General features: G+C 47.2%; 3 protein-coding genes and 1 non-coding gene across 4 annotated transcripts; 2 read left to right on the forward strand and 2 right to left on the reverse strand.

Annotated features, from left to right (window-relative positions):
• Window positions 1-268: 268 nt before the first annotated feature.
• Window positions 269-1,367, reverse strand: Pmar_PMAR002906 (hypothetical protein; the record flags this gene model as incomplete). The annotated part of the gene is made up of 5 exons (XM_002768073.1): window positions 269-400; window positions 448-513; window positions 558-665; window positions 1,146-1,239; window positions 1,282-1,367. 5 exons carry the CDS (start codon window positions 1,365-1,367, stop codon window positions 269-271), a joined length of 486 nt encoding a protein of 161 aa, XP_002768119.1.
• A 4,939-nt stretch (window positions 1,368-6,306) lies between these two features.
• Window positions 6,307-6,985, forward strand: Pmar_PMAR002907 (Dual specificity protein phosphatase, putative; the record flags this gene model as incomplete). The annotated part of the gene is made up of 3 exons (XM_002768074.1): window positions 6,307-6,475; window positions 6,524-6,782; window positions 6,829-6,985. The coding sequence occupies 3 exons, from the start codon at window positions 6,307-6,309 to the stop codon at window positions 6,983-6,985; spliced, it is 585 nt and encodes a 194-aa protein (XP_002768120.1).
• A 1,132-nt stretch (window positions 6,986-8,117) lies between these two features.
• Window positions 8,118-9,467, reverse strand: Pmar_PMAR002908 (hypothetical protein; the record flags this gene model as incomplete). Its single annotated transcript, XM_002768075.1, has 1 exon — window positions 8,118-9,467. The coding sequence occupies one exon, from the start codon at window positions 9,465-9,467 to the stop codon at window positions 8,118-8,120; it is 1,350 nt and encodes a 449-aa protein (XP_002768121.1).
• Window positions 9,468-11,896: 2,429 nt separating this feature from the next.
• On the forward strand, window positions 11,897-11,969 carry Pmar_PMAR002909. The gene has a single exon. It is a non-coding gene; the product is annotated as a tRNA-Met (tRNA).
• The last annotated feature ends 793 nt before the right edge of the window (window positions 11,970-12,762 follow it).

The raw sequence follows: 12,762 nt of genomic DNA on the forward strand, positions 1-12,762 counted from the left end.
CCAAATTCGTATCTAAGCTCTCAAAACTAGTGAGAGAACTCCCGAGCTCGGGTGAGAAAAGCGAACATATATCTGACCACTCCATTACCCATTGTAGAAAATCGTCCTTATCGCGCGGCAGCGCTGCCAGTTTTGCCGAACTCAACGTACCAGCGACAGATATCGCCTTTAGCAAAGCGCTGTAGTTAACCTCGGCAAAATCATACCTACCAGTTGCAATCAAAGGAGGCGAATTAAAACTAAAACGATAACACTTTATTCACTTGCCTTACATAGTAGCTTCAACGATATTCCCAGCCTCCCTGCACTCTTCCGGCCACACCTCGGGACTATCATCCAACACCACAAACCACCGCCGCCGCAGCTCTTCCGTACCAACTGCTGAGTCCGCGTTGATTATCTAATCAAAACAGCTCAGCCGAGGCAACTGGTCGCAGAAAAAACTACAAAGTCGGGATCTTTCTCCAAGGGCGTCATATTAGAAGGCTCATCCTCCCTAGACACGAGTCGGCCCTGAGGAACTCCAATCCTTCACCCACGAATAGCCGCTTACTAACCTTGATGAGCTCTCCGGAGGGATCTAACATTTTTTTGATAACTTCCATATATCGTCGACTGCCCTTAGTGTATATCGATAATACCACCCCGCAGCCAGTTTTGGAAACCTGAACGAAACGCTGCTGATGAGAAGCGCGTATTACGAGGGTTACATATATGTTACTATAGGACTTTCACCCGTGATATGAAAAACACTTCACATTTCAGCTCGCGAAAAACGCATGTGAGCAGTGAATAACATGGCGAATAGGTGATATGGAGTGATTCGTCCAGCGTAGTTCGCAAAGTGTTTTTTCAATTGAGTTCATATCGCGAATATCGTCTTTTTCACATGGAGTATAACACCACTTCACGTAAAACGGGTGAAACTCCATCGTAAGAACTATTGTTATTGCCAATCATATTGATACACATTGGAGTTTCATCCGTTCTACGCGAAGTGACGTAAAACTCGATGAAAAACGCGATATTCGCGGTGATATGCAGTAGTCGTGAAATATGTTTTTCACTAGTGTTTTCGTATCAGAGGTGAAACTCCATTTAACATAGGATAAATAGTAATATTAGTTTAAACCATTCATCCTTACCAGCTCCCTTATAAACGCTCTTGCATGCGGACGTATTTTCGTCAGCACCTTGACGTCGCTAATTACACATAGATATAACTCCGGTAGACCCTCCCTGAGACAAGGCAGTGAGCACCACCCGATAGAGCCTTACTACTCATCTTTATAGACCTCTTGCAGAATGGGAGTGACACTCTCAGACTGCGATGGATCAGCCTTGCCGATCTCGTAGCTGTTCACCATAGTCCGATCGAGATCTAAGATGACGTCGAGCCGATGCCGCTGAGCTGTGTGCTTTCCGGAGCCTGCGGGAGGGCGAGATTATCTTCCAGAGATGTAAAGGCAAGCACTACCCCTTCCCTCCATCACACTTGGACAACCGGTAGAGGCCTCAGAGTCGGAGGCGACATCTGTTGAAGCTGTTCGTCGTGACTCGGAACGCGGCCTTCCACGCCAACCTAAAAAGGCACTCAGTTGGACCTATTCTGCATCTTGCCAGGTTGAACCTTGAGATACTCTCCAACAGTGCGGGGAAATATGCACATGGTCAACTACATGTGTTAGTAACAATGAGAAAATTTTCGGGAAATTATTCCTGTTTTCTGCAAACTTCTACCCGATTCCGTATAGACTTGTAAAATTGATGAGAAAATTCCTGAGCTCAGCTGAGGAAACCGATCATATATTCCAACACTGCCCCGCTCCAACCCCGCTTGTTAGGGTAATATACAAAATGCAAGGAAGACAAGTTAAAGTTACGAAACCGAAGGGTTAAACCCGAGACCCCACCCGAAACCCGACAAGGCAACCAGAAACCCGAACTGTTAAAAGCGAGCGACAGACCTCCTTGGATTTTGTAATTTACCTCCGCTTACTACCTGTCAAATCTACATGCTCCTTCTGCTCGTCACCGCTTTCCGCATGCATCGCATAGCGTCCTTCACGACGCAACGCGTTATAAACTTCGGGAATCTCCAGCGTATCGTGGGCCCAGCCATGAACCGGCAGGCATTGCCTGTCTGGTGACAGGCCTTCCGATACGACCATTGATCGGTCTTTATACATACACTTGTAAAATAAACTAGCAGAACCCGTCGCTTCGCTCCGGGGTTCTCTAGCTCGCTGACGCTCGGGGGTGTAAGCGATATGTTAAGATACACCAGTTAAATTATGTCCTTGTTGCACTGAATCGAGAACGTAGACCTATGCGTCCTTGGAAGTCTCAGGTTGAGATGAAAAGATCAATCTTATACGGAGCGTGCCACTTTTTCAAGCAAGTCACGAGATTTTCGATTTCTTTTCCAACAAAGACAGTTCCCTCTGAAATTGTAGCAATCGATACCCAGTCACATAGCGGATACCGTATTAAGAGGAATACGTGATACTCGTAACCATAACGGTTAAACCGTTCCATAGATATTCAGACAAGCGCCCATTCTGACCGCTTTCAACCGTGCCAGTTTCTTACGCAACAATCACCGTACTATGCCACGCTCCTTATTCATCCTCAAGCTAACACTCTCGGAGTAACTTGAGAACACGATTCTGTTAGCGGATCGTATGATAGCAAGGACACAACACAGAGCCGCTCAGGGCGGCCCGCTCTGGAGCACAATCTAATCATTAGATGTTACTAACATCATGTTAGTGTGGATGATATGAGATAGTAGCTAGCACATGGTGATTCACATGCGACTGTATGCTATACTGAGCTCTGTCCAGTCATATGAACACACGATACAACAGAGTCGTCGAAAACTCAGCTTGATAGTACACTGCATTGAATAGATTGAAGCGAGTCGGGCAAACGATGATGGACTTAAGTACTTAATCGGGTAGTAGCAAGTCGAACTCCGGATACGAACTTCATAAACCTGATGGGTCTCCATGAATTGCAGATCAAGATAGCGAATCATTCCCTCATGCAGGTTCTACTGTATATCCATGTTGAGGTTAGTCTTTAAACTTATCTGACTTAGAGTCTCCAAGTTAGAGAACCCGTCGCTTCGCTCCAGAACTCTCAAGCTCGTTTTTGCTCAGAGTAGAAGCAGACAGTAAGTGGAACCCTAAGGCCTATATCACAAGAAACGCTCCTTAAGGTGCACCTTTAATTTAGGAGCAAGGGACAAGGAGACTTACACCTTACGCGAAGTGCTTTCACTATAGTTGCACCTCGTGCTCCGTACTGAGGTCCGCGAGGTGCATCTTCAGCTTAAGAGTATAGAGTATACCGGCGCGTATGAAAACGTCGACGCAGTGCTCCGATGAAGCTCAAAAATAAGGTAATGGCCATTGAGTACAGCAAACTCAAAAACACTACCACCATCAACTCGCTCGAGAATAATCGGTCATCACCGTAAAACGCTAAAGCGCCAAGTCGAATATGCAATTGCAAGTCTAATTGCTTGAGCAGGGACAGAACATCCGCGTACGAGTGTCTCGCCGCGACACGCGTGGTCTGGCGGTAAAGAGCGAAGCGAACAACCGAGAATGGTAAGGCCGGTGCGATAAAGTGCCATAATGTACCACCGGAGCAGTTTCACGGCGCCAAGGAGGGGGCTTGAAATATCTCCTATGGAATCGCTTTACGTGGGGAGACTCTCCCTGCTCCTTGTAGGGTAAGGACTCCCTACTAAGGAGCCTTACGGTGAGGAGCCTAGTGACACCTTACCTCACTCCTACCCCGCAAATCGTGAGAATGTAAAAGTGCCTTGCAACGAAACCGTAAGCTACCTCACAATTTTTGCTCCTTATGAGGGCTTGTGAAATAGCCTCCTAACGATGCGGGAAAATTATAACGTTGTGTGTGTTCTCCTGAAGATCGGGAGTTAGGATCTGATGCGAGAGATATAGTGGCAGCAAGTAGTCTATTACAAAGAATTTCGTAAAACGATAAGGGACTACTTAAATAGGACTTTCATACTGCAGCGAGCATTCGCTGTAGAGCACACGTTGACTGGAGAGTATATTGCGTGTGTGTGACATAAGAAGCGAGCAATGGAAACAGGTTTGTAAGAATTCCTGGAAGGTATTGAAATTGCTATACTCCTACTGGGGTGCTAATCGTCTTTGAAACATCCCTTGTATCCCAAAGCCATAAGGTCCAGCAGGTAATGGACCTTAGCCGGTAGCTTAGCCACCTTAGCCGGCTACCTGCGGCTAGCTTAGCAGGTAGCCGAGACACAGATATGGACTGCGACTTCACGAGAGAGTACCGAATCACATGATGAACATTTCACAATCATACGACCAAGAGAGTGAGGTTAAATATCTTCATTGAGGTAGAAAAATCGTCAATCGCACTAACGGTTGCAAGTGAACAGTATCGGCTTAGGGGTGAAACAGACGTATTATTCGAATCGAATAATTCGATGGATTTTACTACCCTCTCTTCTATTACCAATTGGTCTTGTGTTGTCAAGTGTTGACTGCCACTTGTAACCCACGCATATGGGAGGTTTGATTATATCGATTCCGCGAATGACACACTCGGAATGAGGATCGTTGGGTGACAGTGTGGGTTGTATCATCCAAATCAGATGCATCACTATGTAGCAAATGATCATAAATTACATCGGCTGTAGCACGATTAGCGGCAATGTCTCGGGAGTGAAGAGTAGTTTTTGCGGATACCTAAGAATGGTGCATGACTGGAAGCGGCACATGATCGACATCAGTAAGAGTCGGTGATAAGAATGAGTGAACCCTCACAAACGGATCGGCTGATGATCTGGAGGTACAACAGAGTCGTTGGACGTTCGTCACCACGTCGTTAGTATCGAATGGTAGGGTGATGATGCAGTTGGTGATGTCAAAAAGGAGCGTTATTATGTAGAAAAGAGTGGCATGTGTAGATGCAAGTATCTCAGCAGTATCACGATCAGTATTAAACTCTTGAGGGTGAAAGTTGAACACTACGTCATGAATACCAACGGATGAACGTAGATTGTAGGACGACCAAGTCGTTCGTAATGCCTACAATACAGGTGTTATCAAGTAAAGAAGGATAACATATGTAGATGTAAGTGCTACAGCAGTAAAACGACGAAACATAAAGTATTGCAGGCGCGAAGTACTCCGTATGGAAACCTCAGTGAATTGCATAGTTAGAAGCGGTCAAAGCTTGACATGTATAAACCCTACCAACACATCTGTTGGCAGTGGGAGAGAGGCGGTGGAGTTTTGAGAGAGGGTGACGTGACATAAAATATAGAAATTATACTTCACACCACAGACTGTGGACAGTGAATGTCGTGAATTTTTGGCACAGTGTACATCGGCGCATGTTCAATGTGGTAGAAATCTCCATGAAAACTGAACGTGCTAGTGAGAAAAAAGCGTATGACACAAAGCTATCGTATGGTAAAAGATTAATAAGTGTTTAGTAGGTATTAAGGGTGTAAAGCTGATCAGATAGACAAAAGGCATTATTCTTGTTGTGAATAAATTCCTGTAACGTTTTAACACAATGTACATCGGCGCATATCTATTAGGGTCGATCTTACAAATACGGCCACAGTAAGTGATACGGAAAAGGCAGTTCTTGATAGAGTGGAAGTGTACCAAGTATACGGCGAACATGATATATGTAGGGGTGTTGACAGTGAGACACAATTTGGAAGGAACCGAAAGCAGGCACGGAAACGATTGTGAATTAATTACTCGGAGCAAATTTTTGTGACGGTTTAACACATCTAAATCGTTTTGATCGATCACGCTATGCAAGAGATACTGTGAATCATAGGGAGCTTCATCGCACGACAAATGTAGTACTGGATAGTCTCAGTGGCATGTAAGGTATCCAGAGAAAGTCAGACGCGGATATGACAAATCAAGAACGGAGTCAACTTTTTGACGCACGATTTGTTTACTCCTATTAGTATATAGTAGAGATTTTTGTTCAATAACGAATCTCATCAACCTTGAGAAAATGCGAGAGTCCAAGTTTTCAAGATTGATACCTTCACAGTGTTCCTTCTTAGAGGAAAGTCATAGTTGACTAAGCACTCAACAAGGTGCCGAAGTGATGAAAGCCGTTAAGCTTCTTATGAAGACTGAGCTACGTTCGTACGCAAGCTCAATGAGCGGAGCGAAGTGACTTTCTTTCCATAAAATGGAACAACAGTGGGAAAGTGCTTAGATGCAAATGAGTTAATTCACAGTATTAGTTTTTATAAAATCTATGACGTCCTCTATTGCTACATATCAGTCCGCAACGAAGGCGTTTTCTACGCACGATGGAGCCGACGAAATCATCGAGAAACTGAACAGAATTCTCGACAATGTTAACGAGAAGGTCACTGGTCCGGCGTATGGCGGGCCGACTCGACTACTCCCCACCCTTTATCTTGGTAAGCACCTCGGTCGACGTGTGAAAACAACCGATCGATCGGCCTCAGGTAACGAGATGCAAGCTCGTAATACCACTCGTCTGAGAACTCTTGGTATCACTCACATCATCAACATGGCCAGCAGCTACATCACCACTGACCAGAAGTATTACGGCTCCGACTTCGCCTATTTGGGCATCCCTTGCGAGGACACCGACAACTACGATATCATTTCTGCCTTCGACAAGTGCAAAAAGCATTATTATGACGCCAAACGCAGCGGCGGAGCGGCACTTGTACACTGTGTGATGGGAATCAACAGGAGCGGGTGAATCCCCACAGCTGAGCGTCCTCACGAAAGCGTTCACTTTCAGGTTCTGCGCCATTGCTTTGGTAGCTCTGGACATGAACGTCGACATTCTGCAAGCAGCATCCTATGTTCATGATCGTCGCGAGTTCCTCCTATCTAATCGCGGTTTCCGTCGGCAGCTGGTGCAGTGGGCCGCCAGAGAAGGAAAACTGCCCCAGTGATGATTTTTAGTGACGATTTCCGGCAGCTGGTACTCCTTTTTAATCCGGTATTTATATTGTATAGGCATTTTTTATTTGACTTGTGCTCCCTGTTCGTCATCATGTGGCATCATGTTGGGTTTGAAGTGGAGCTAGCTTCGTCACGAACGACCAACCCGAACCTTGATAGCAGCTAAGTACGCAGCGCATAATACAACCCTTCGGATAAGGTGTGTGAGAGAGTTATGACTTCGAACCGCAGATATGAATCTTTTCACTGCTGTTGACAGCTATAAGTGGCTTCCTTATTAGATTTGTATCAATGAGCATCTCGTCAGTAGTAGAAATGGAACACACCCTCAGGAGTCTGCGAACTTTCCACGAGCTTTTGAGGTAAACTGACTTTTGGTTTAAATGTTCTCTAGGTGCCTATCATCCTTGCGCAAGCCACAAACGTTCTTTCCCGGCCGCTTTCTGTCTCTTCGGGCCACATTTCACGCTGGATGACAATTCGGGTTTCTGGTTTCGGTGAGATCAGTTCGGCCTTGGATAACAACTGAGATCAAGGTGTTTGTCGCGAACCGTTCCAATGTCCGCTGACTTTTCGGGGGGAAAAATAATGCCGAACTTGTCGCCAATCTCGTCGAGCAGTTCATCAACATCATCGACGAGTTGATTATGATGACTTGCGGGAGTGAAATGATCACAGTAAGCCATCAACAGCAGTCCTTCGACATAACAGCCTTCGCTTGGATAACAGTTCGAGTTTTGGGTTGTCCTGTCTGGTTTCGGGTTTCTCTCTCCGTTCTTACCCGCGGTCCTTTTTCTGGGGACTCCTCTGTGAGATTTTCGTGACCGTCAAGATCCATTTGTGCCCTGCAAAGGAAATTTAGGACTAGCACTAAGTTTTTGACAGTCGACTAATACCAATCGAACTCATAATGCCTAAAAAAGCGAGGAGGTGTAGTGCACTTGAAGACCATCAGAACTAGATCAACGCAACAGAGGGTGTGGTCGGGACTGGGAGCTAAAACGCTCAATACAGCGAACCAAATGTACAGTTGAGCTACGCTGACCATATTAGAATTGATGCATGACGTGCTTGCCGTGCGCAAGATGGATGTTGCAAGATAATGGTAACAAAAATACTACGTTATCGTCTAATATCAAAACAATCGCAGAACGACCCTGCTGAGGGCCATCGAGGGGAGCAGTCGGGCGGGTGAATAGAAAGTAAAGCTTCCGTTGCTACACCCGCATCCAACTCGCCCACTGGAACACCGAGCTGCGCAGCTCGCTGCAGCAGAATTTTATTGGCCAGTACGTCAATTTTGGACTGACTCGCCCTATGACATACCGCATCGAAGGCCATATGGTCCTCGTTGGCTACCTCATCGAAAGTATCATGATCAAGGTGGCATTTCACTCTTTTACCTCTGTAGATGCATCCTTCCCCACGACGCCACATTGGCACCAAGCCGAAATAATCTGGCCATGAACACCAGTCGCACCACTCATTATACTCCTCGTTGTCACCAGTGTTCAACTGGCCGTCAACTTCAGAGCACAAGTCGGGGCGTCTCCTACAGTAATCTACCATAGGCTGCGACGACGGTCCGTATCCATCCTCGATCGACCGAGGCAACAGCGACCCTCCGTACACTTTCGCAACAGCTTTGTGCAACAGAGAAATAACAGGCTCTTCGCGAAGACGGCCAAATACATTCCACAGCTTGCGGGGGTAATAGAGAACGTTCAGATAGGCGGCCCCAACGGAAAATTGGACATCCTGATAGACGCTCAGCAGCCGTTCAGGGTCGCCCATTTTCATGAACTCACCGAGATTGATAACAACGCCACCTGGTCGAAGTAGATGCGCCCTGGTCATGCCAGTGCCAACACTGCTAACATAAATGTCAGACTGGGAGAATACCTTCAGCTGCTCACGAAAGGAGTACTGCTCCCACCGTATGAACGATATGGTGCAGTTCAACGTTTTTGGCGAGTTCAACGCAATCCTCTCGAACATCACTCGATCGCCTTCAGTAAACCTTTTATTATCAATGATAACCCCACGACATTCTTTCGCGCGTTCGAGTCGGTCAGAGAGATGCGGAGTGGCCAATTTGTATTGTCTCAGCAGCCGAGCCGAAAAAAGATAAAGGGCATTTTCAAAGGTGTAGGAGCCGGGTAAAGTGGCATCAGTCTTGAAGCTCCTATGGGCCATCCGTCTCGACCCTATGACGAGCTTCTCAAATCGGTAAACGGAGCTTCTGAGCTCGTTGAGCCTGCTATACTGACCTCCACCGAAAATGGGGGCAAGCTCGTCAATCAAGTAACGCTGTCCACCCGGCCCATCATCTAATCTTAGGACAATATTGAATGGTGTGGTACCATAACCAAATCGGATGAGGGATACATATAAGGGGTACAGACCGTCATAAAGGAGATGGCCGTGATTGTGAGGGTATAATGAGTAGCCGTAAGCTGTTACACCAGCCATGATAGTGAGCGGCCTTGAAGACCATGAATTCCGTAGCCAATCTTCAGCTTCTACTGCAGTGGGGAAATAAAGCACTGTAGGCGTGAATGTTGATCCTTTAAAGTAGTCTGAGCAGTTCGACATGAGCAGTCTGATGCCACTGATATCACCCCTGACACCATCGAGTGGGCCGGCCACCAGCTGCTCGTTGCCAACATCAATACTCACAGGTTTCTGCTTGTACGCTGCTGACCTTATTCGCCCGGTCAGCCTCGTCCTCGATGGCAAGAGAATAACAAATTGCTCTTCAGAGGTAAAGTAATACATATTTTCAACTAGACAACTTCTATTCACCTTATGACCAGTGCATTGTATTCGCGACCACAGATCCTTTTCCCTCACTGAAACCTCCGGAAAAAGGAAGTCCACTGTAGCAGGTCTGCCATTCTGCTCGTCCACAAGGGCGGCGCCCCAACGAGGTACTCGGAAAAGCGGAGTCGGATCAACGGACACTCCCATACCGTTTGGACTCTCCTGGCGCACAGACTGCGAATCTAAGTGCAGTATATTCCTCTGCAAGTCATGCGGGCTGATCTGGGAAGCCTCTAGCACAGTAGTGACGATAAGTGAGAGAAGACACATAGCAGATAGTAGTAAGTATTTCCAATCAGCATCAGCGGCAGTCCGCACCAGACGGTCTGGACATGGTCCCCGGGACTGCGCCATGGCAGTGAGAACACTGTAGCAGCGATGGACTTCATCCCAGGAGAAACACCAACGTTCCAACAATGCAGAAAGCGTGATAATGCAATTACCGTCATCCGAGTGAGTATCATGACGAACACGGGGAGAGGACAGAACAAAAGGATGAGCTCAGCGTACGCTACTGAAACGCGCTCCATGAAGACTGACAAATTCATATTGCAGGCGCTAATCCTCTTGTCTGATGCCCCTGTGAAGCCCCGAGCGACACCCGGCGCCGACGAGGCACCTACGGCCATGCTACTTGTGTGGCTTTTTCTGATGCTGTGGTCGGTCGCAATGAACCTGGCATCATCCGGACAGGGACTTTCAACAACTGATCACACTCTTGATAGAAGTCCGAAAGTCCCATGTTCTCCAAAAAAGACTTACAGCGAATGAGGAGCTCACCTTCGTCGCAAGATCTCTCAGTGGTCCATTACTCAACTAACTGCAGCGAGCTGTTCTCCGCCCTCCGCTTCTGGTGCGAGCATGCAATCCCGGGAAACACGAGACCGTGCAGGATCGAGAGCAGGATAGGCAAGGGAGTCAGAAAATTATAAAGTCCACGAGCGCAAGATTCACGAGTCCAGGAAGTCAACAAAGGATGGTCATAATGCTCGTCTTGACAGAGGGTCTTTTCCCTGAGGTGTCTTTGGCTATGATGGCAGGAATGACATTGTGCATGGGTAACAAATAAGCTGAATCACAAGGACTGCTGGACGCGATCAGATCGCGGCGATCTGAACAAAGAGCAGGTTGATCATCAAACGGCACTTTGACCCTATTTAAGGAATGTAGTCCCCCCATTACGAGAACCCTCGAACAAGCAGTCTATTCTCTCTGCAGCGGAGGAAAGCATACCTGCCACTATAATCAACGCCAGCGAGGCTTCAATTCTGGCCGAGTGATCAACGACAGATTATTATTGAGATCTCGATACGTGACCATACGTAGACGTGAAGATTGGATGGGCGAGCGAGATTGTTGTAGAGGGGACACTGTCACGTTCCATGAACCGTTCATGATGAACGTCATGATATATGTAGCTCGGTGAAATCCCATGCACAGAGGAGTGGGACAGGCTGACGAGGATGACACGGGCAGGAATGGCTATAAAAACTTGTGGTTTCTATGAAACCGTAGCCCGGGCAGGTTATAACCGTTAAACTGGAACCCGGGCGAGCGCTAACTCCAGATCCGTGACTGGTGAGAGCATAGACTCTAACCGAGATCTGGATAGGTTAGCTCATAGCCGCCTGCTGTGAACATCCTCGATCTGCTAGAGTGCTGGTCTATTTGTAAATCAAGAGAGCAGCGTGGAATCATCACACACTGCTCCCTAAACCTTGACTGCCATGCTATAATATGACAGTCAAGGATTAGACCTACACTCTACCTCTGGGCAAGGGGAGGGAGGGTTTGATGACTTCATCGAGTCATTGATGATTCTGTTACAGCTGTTGGTGCTTGAAACCTACTAGCCTAGCAAGCTAGATGATATTATCGCATATTATTCTGTGTTATTGTGTATTGTTGTGTCACCTCTACTTGTGTGATTTCACTATCCTCGATCCCTACGAGTCGGGATCAGTCACAGGATGCGACTCACTGACCACAGACGAGGAAACAGAAGAATATGAACACAGACCATGGACGATATACGTTGTAGTCGGGCCGACTCAGATGTATAACGACAAAATATAAATAGCAGCTTGGCGCAGTGGATAGCGTGTTGGGCTCATAACCCAAAGGTCCCTTGATCGAAACAAGGAGCTGCTACTTTTCGTGAACAATACGATAATTGTCCCAACCCCTTAACTTCACAGAAGAGCATCATGCGTTTCAAAGGGGCATCATTTTATCCCCACGATCCGCTCTACATAGCGTCCGCAGACGGAAAGTCTGGATAAACTCCGTACCAAGCGTAATTCAACTGTTGGTTGCCATCGGCAGCCACTGTGAATGCGGACTTGGACTTGTATTATTGGAGGACCAAGATCAACGCGTATTTCACCAGGATTGACTTCCCGAAGGGCGCTTGCGATACTGCGCCGTTGATATGGGATTCTAGTGACGTTCTGACACCGTCGCATTAATCGCAGCCTAGATAAGGGAAAACCTCCTACTGTTCTCTCTGCCCCGACAAATATATCGCCACAAAATCGGCCTGGGTCTCGAGTGTTGACCGTACTTGTATCAGGCGGTCCATTATTCCTGCGCAGTGTAACAAGCCTGGAAACGCACGACTGGGCTCTCTGAAGTTACTCGCCGATGAGCAACCAGCACCAGCAACGAGCTTAATCGCGAGCTGCACCCTTTTCTTGCTCAACTTCCCCTTCATCGAGCATTTGATTCAGAGTGATGAACACTGATGCTGGAGTGAGAGCACATCTGAAGTCCCCCATCCGTGAAACGCAGAAGTAACCTCGGACACTAGGCTCATCAAAGCCCGGCAAAGTCCCTATTCGACGCCCGGTCATCACGCCCCTAGGCTCTGACATGAAAACCCCTGCGGGAGCCCGAAGATAGCGATGATACTCGTAATTCTCATCACCGCGACCTCCTATTCGCC

The sequence above is a fragment of the Perkinsus marinus genome, assembly GCF_000006405.1.
Source record: "Perkinsus marinus ATCC 50983 genomic scaffold scf_1104296969090, whole genome shotgun sequence".
NCBI lineage: Eukaryota > Perkinsozoa > Perkinsida > Perkinsidae > Perkinsus > Perkinsus marinus.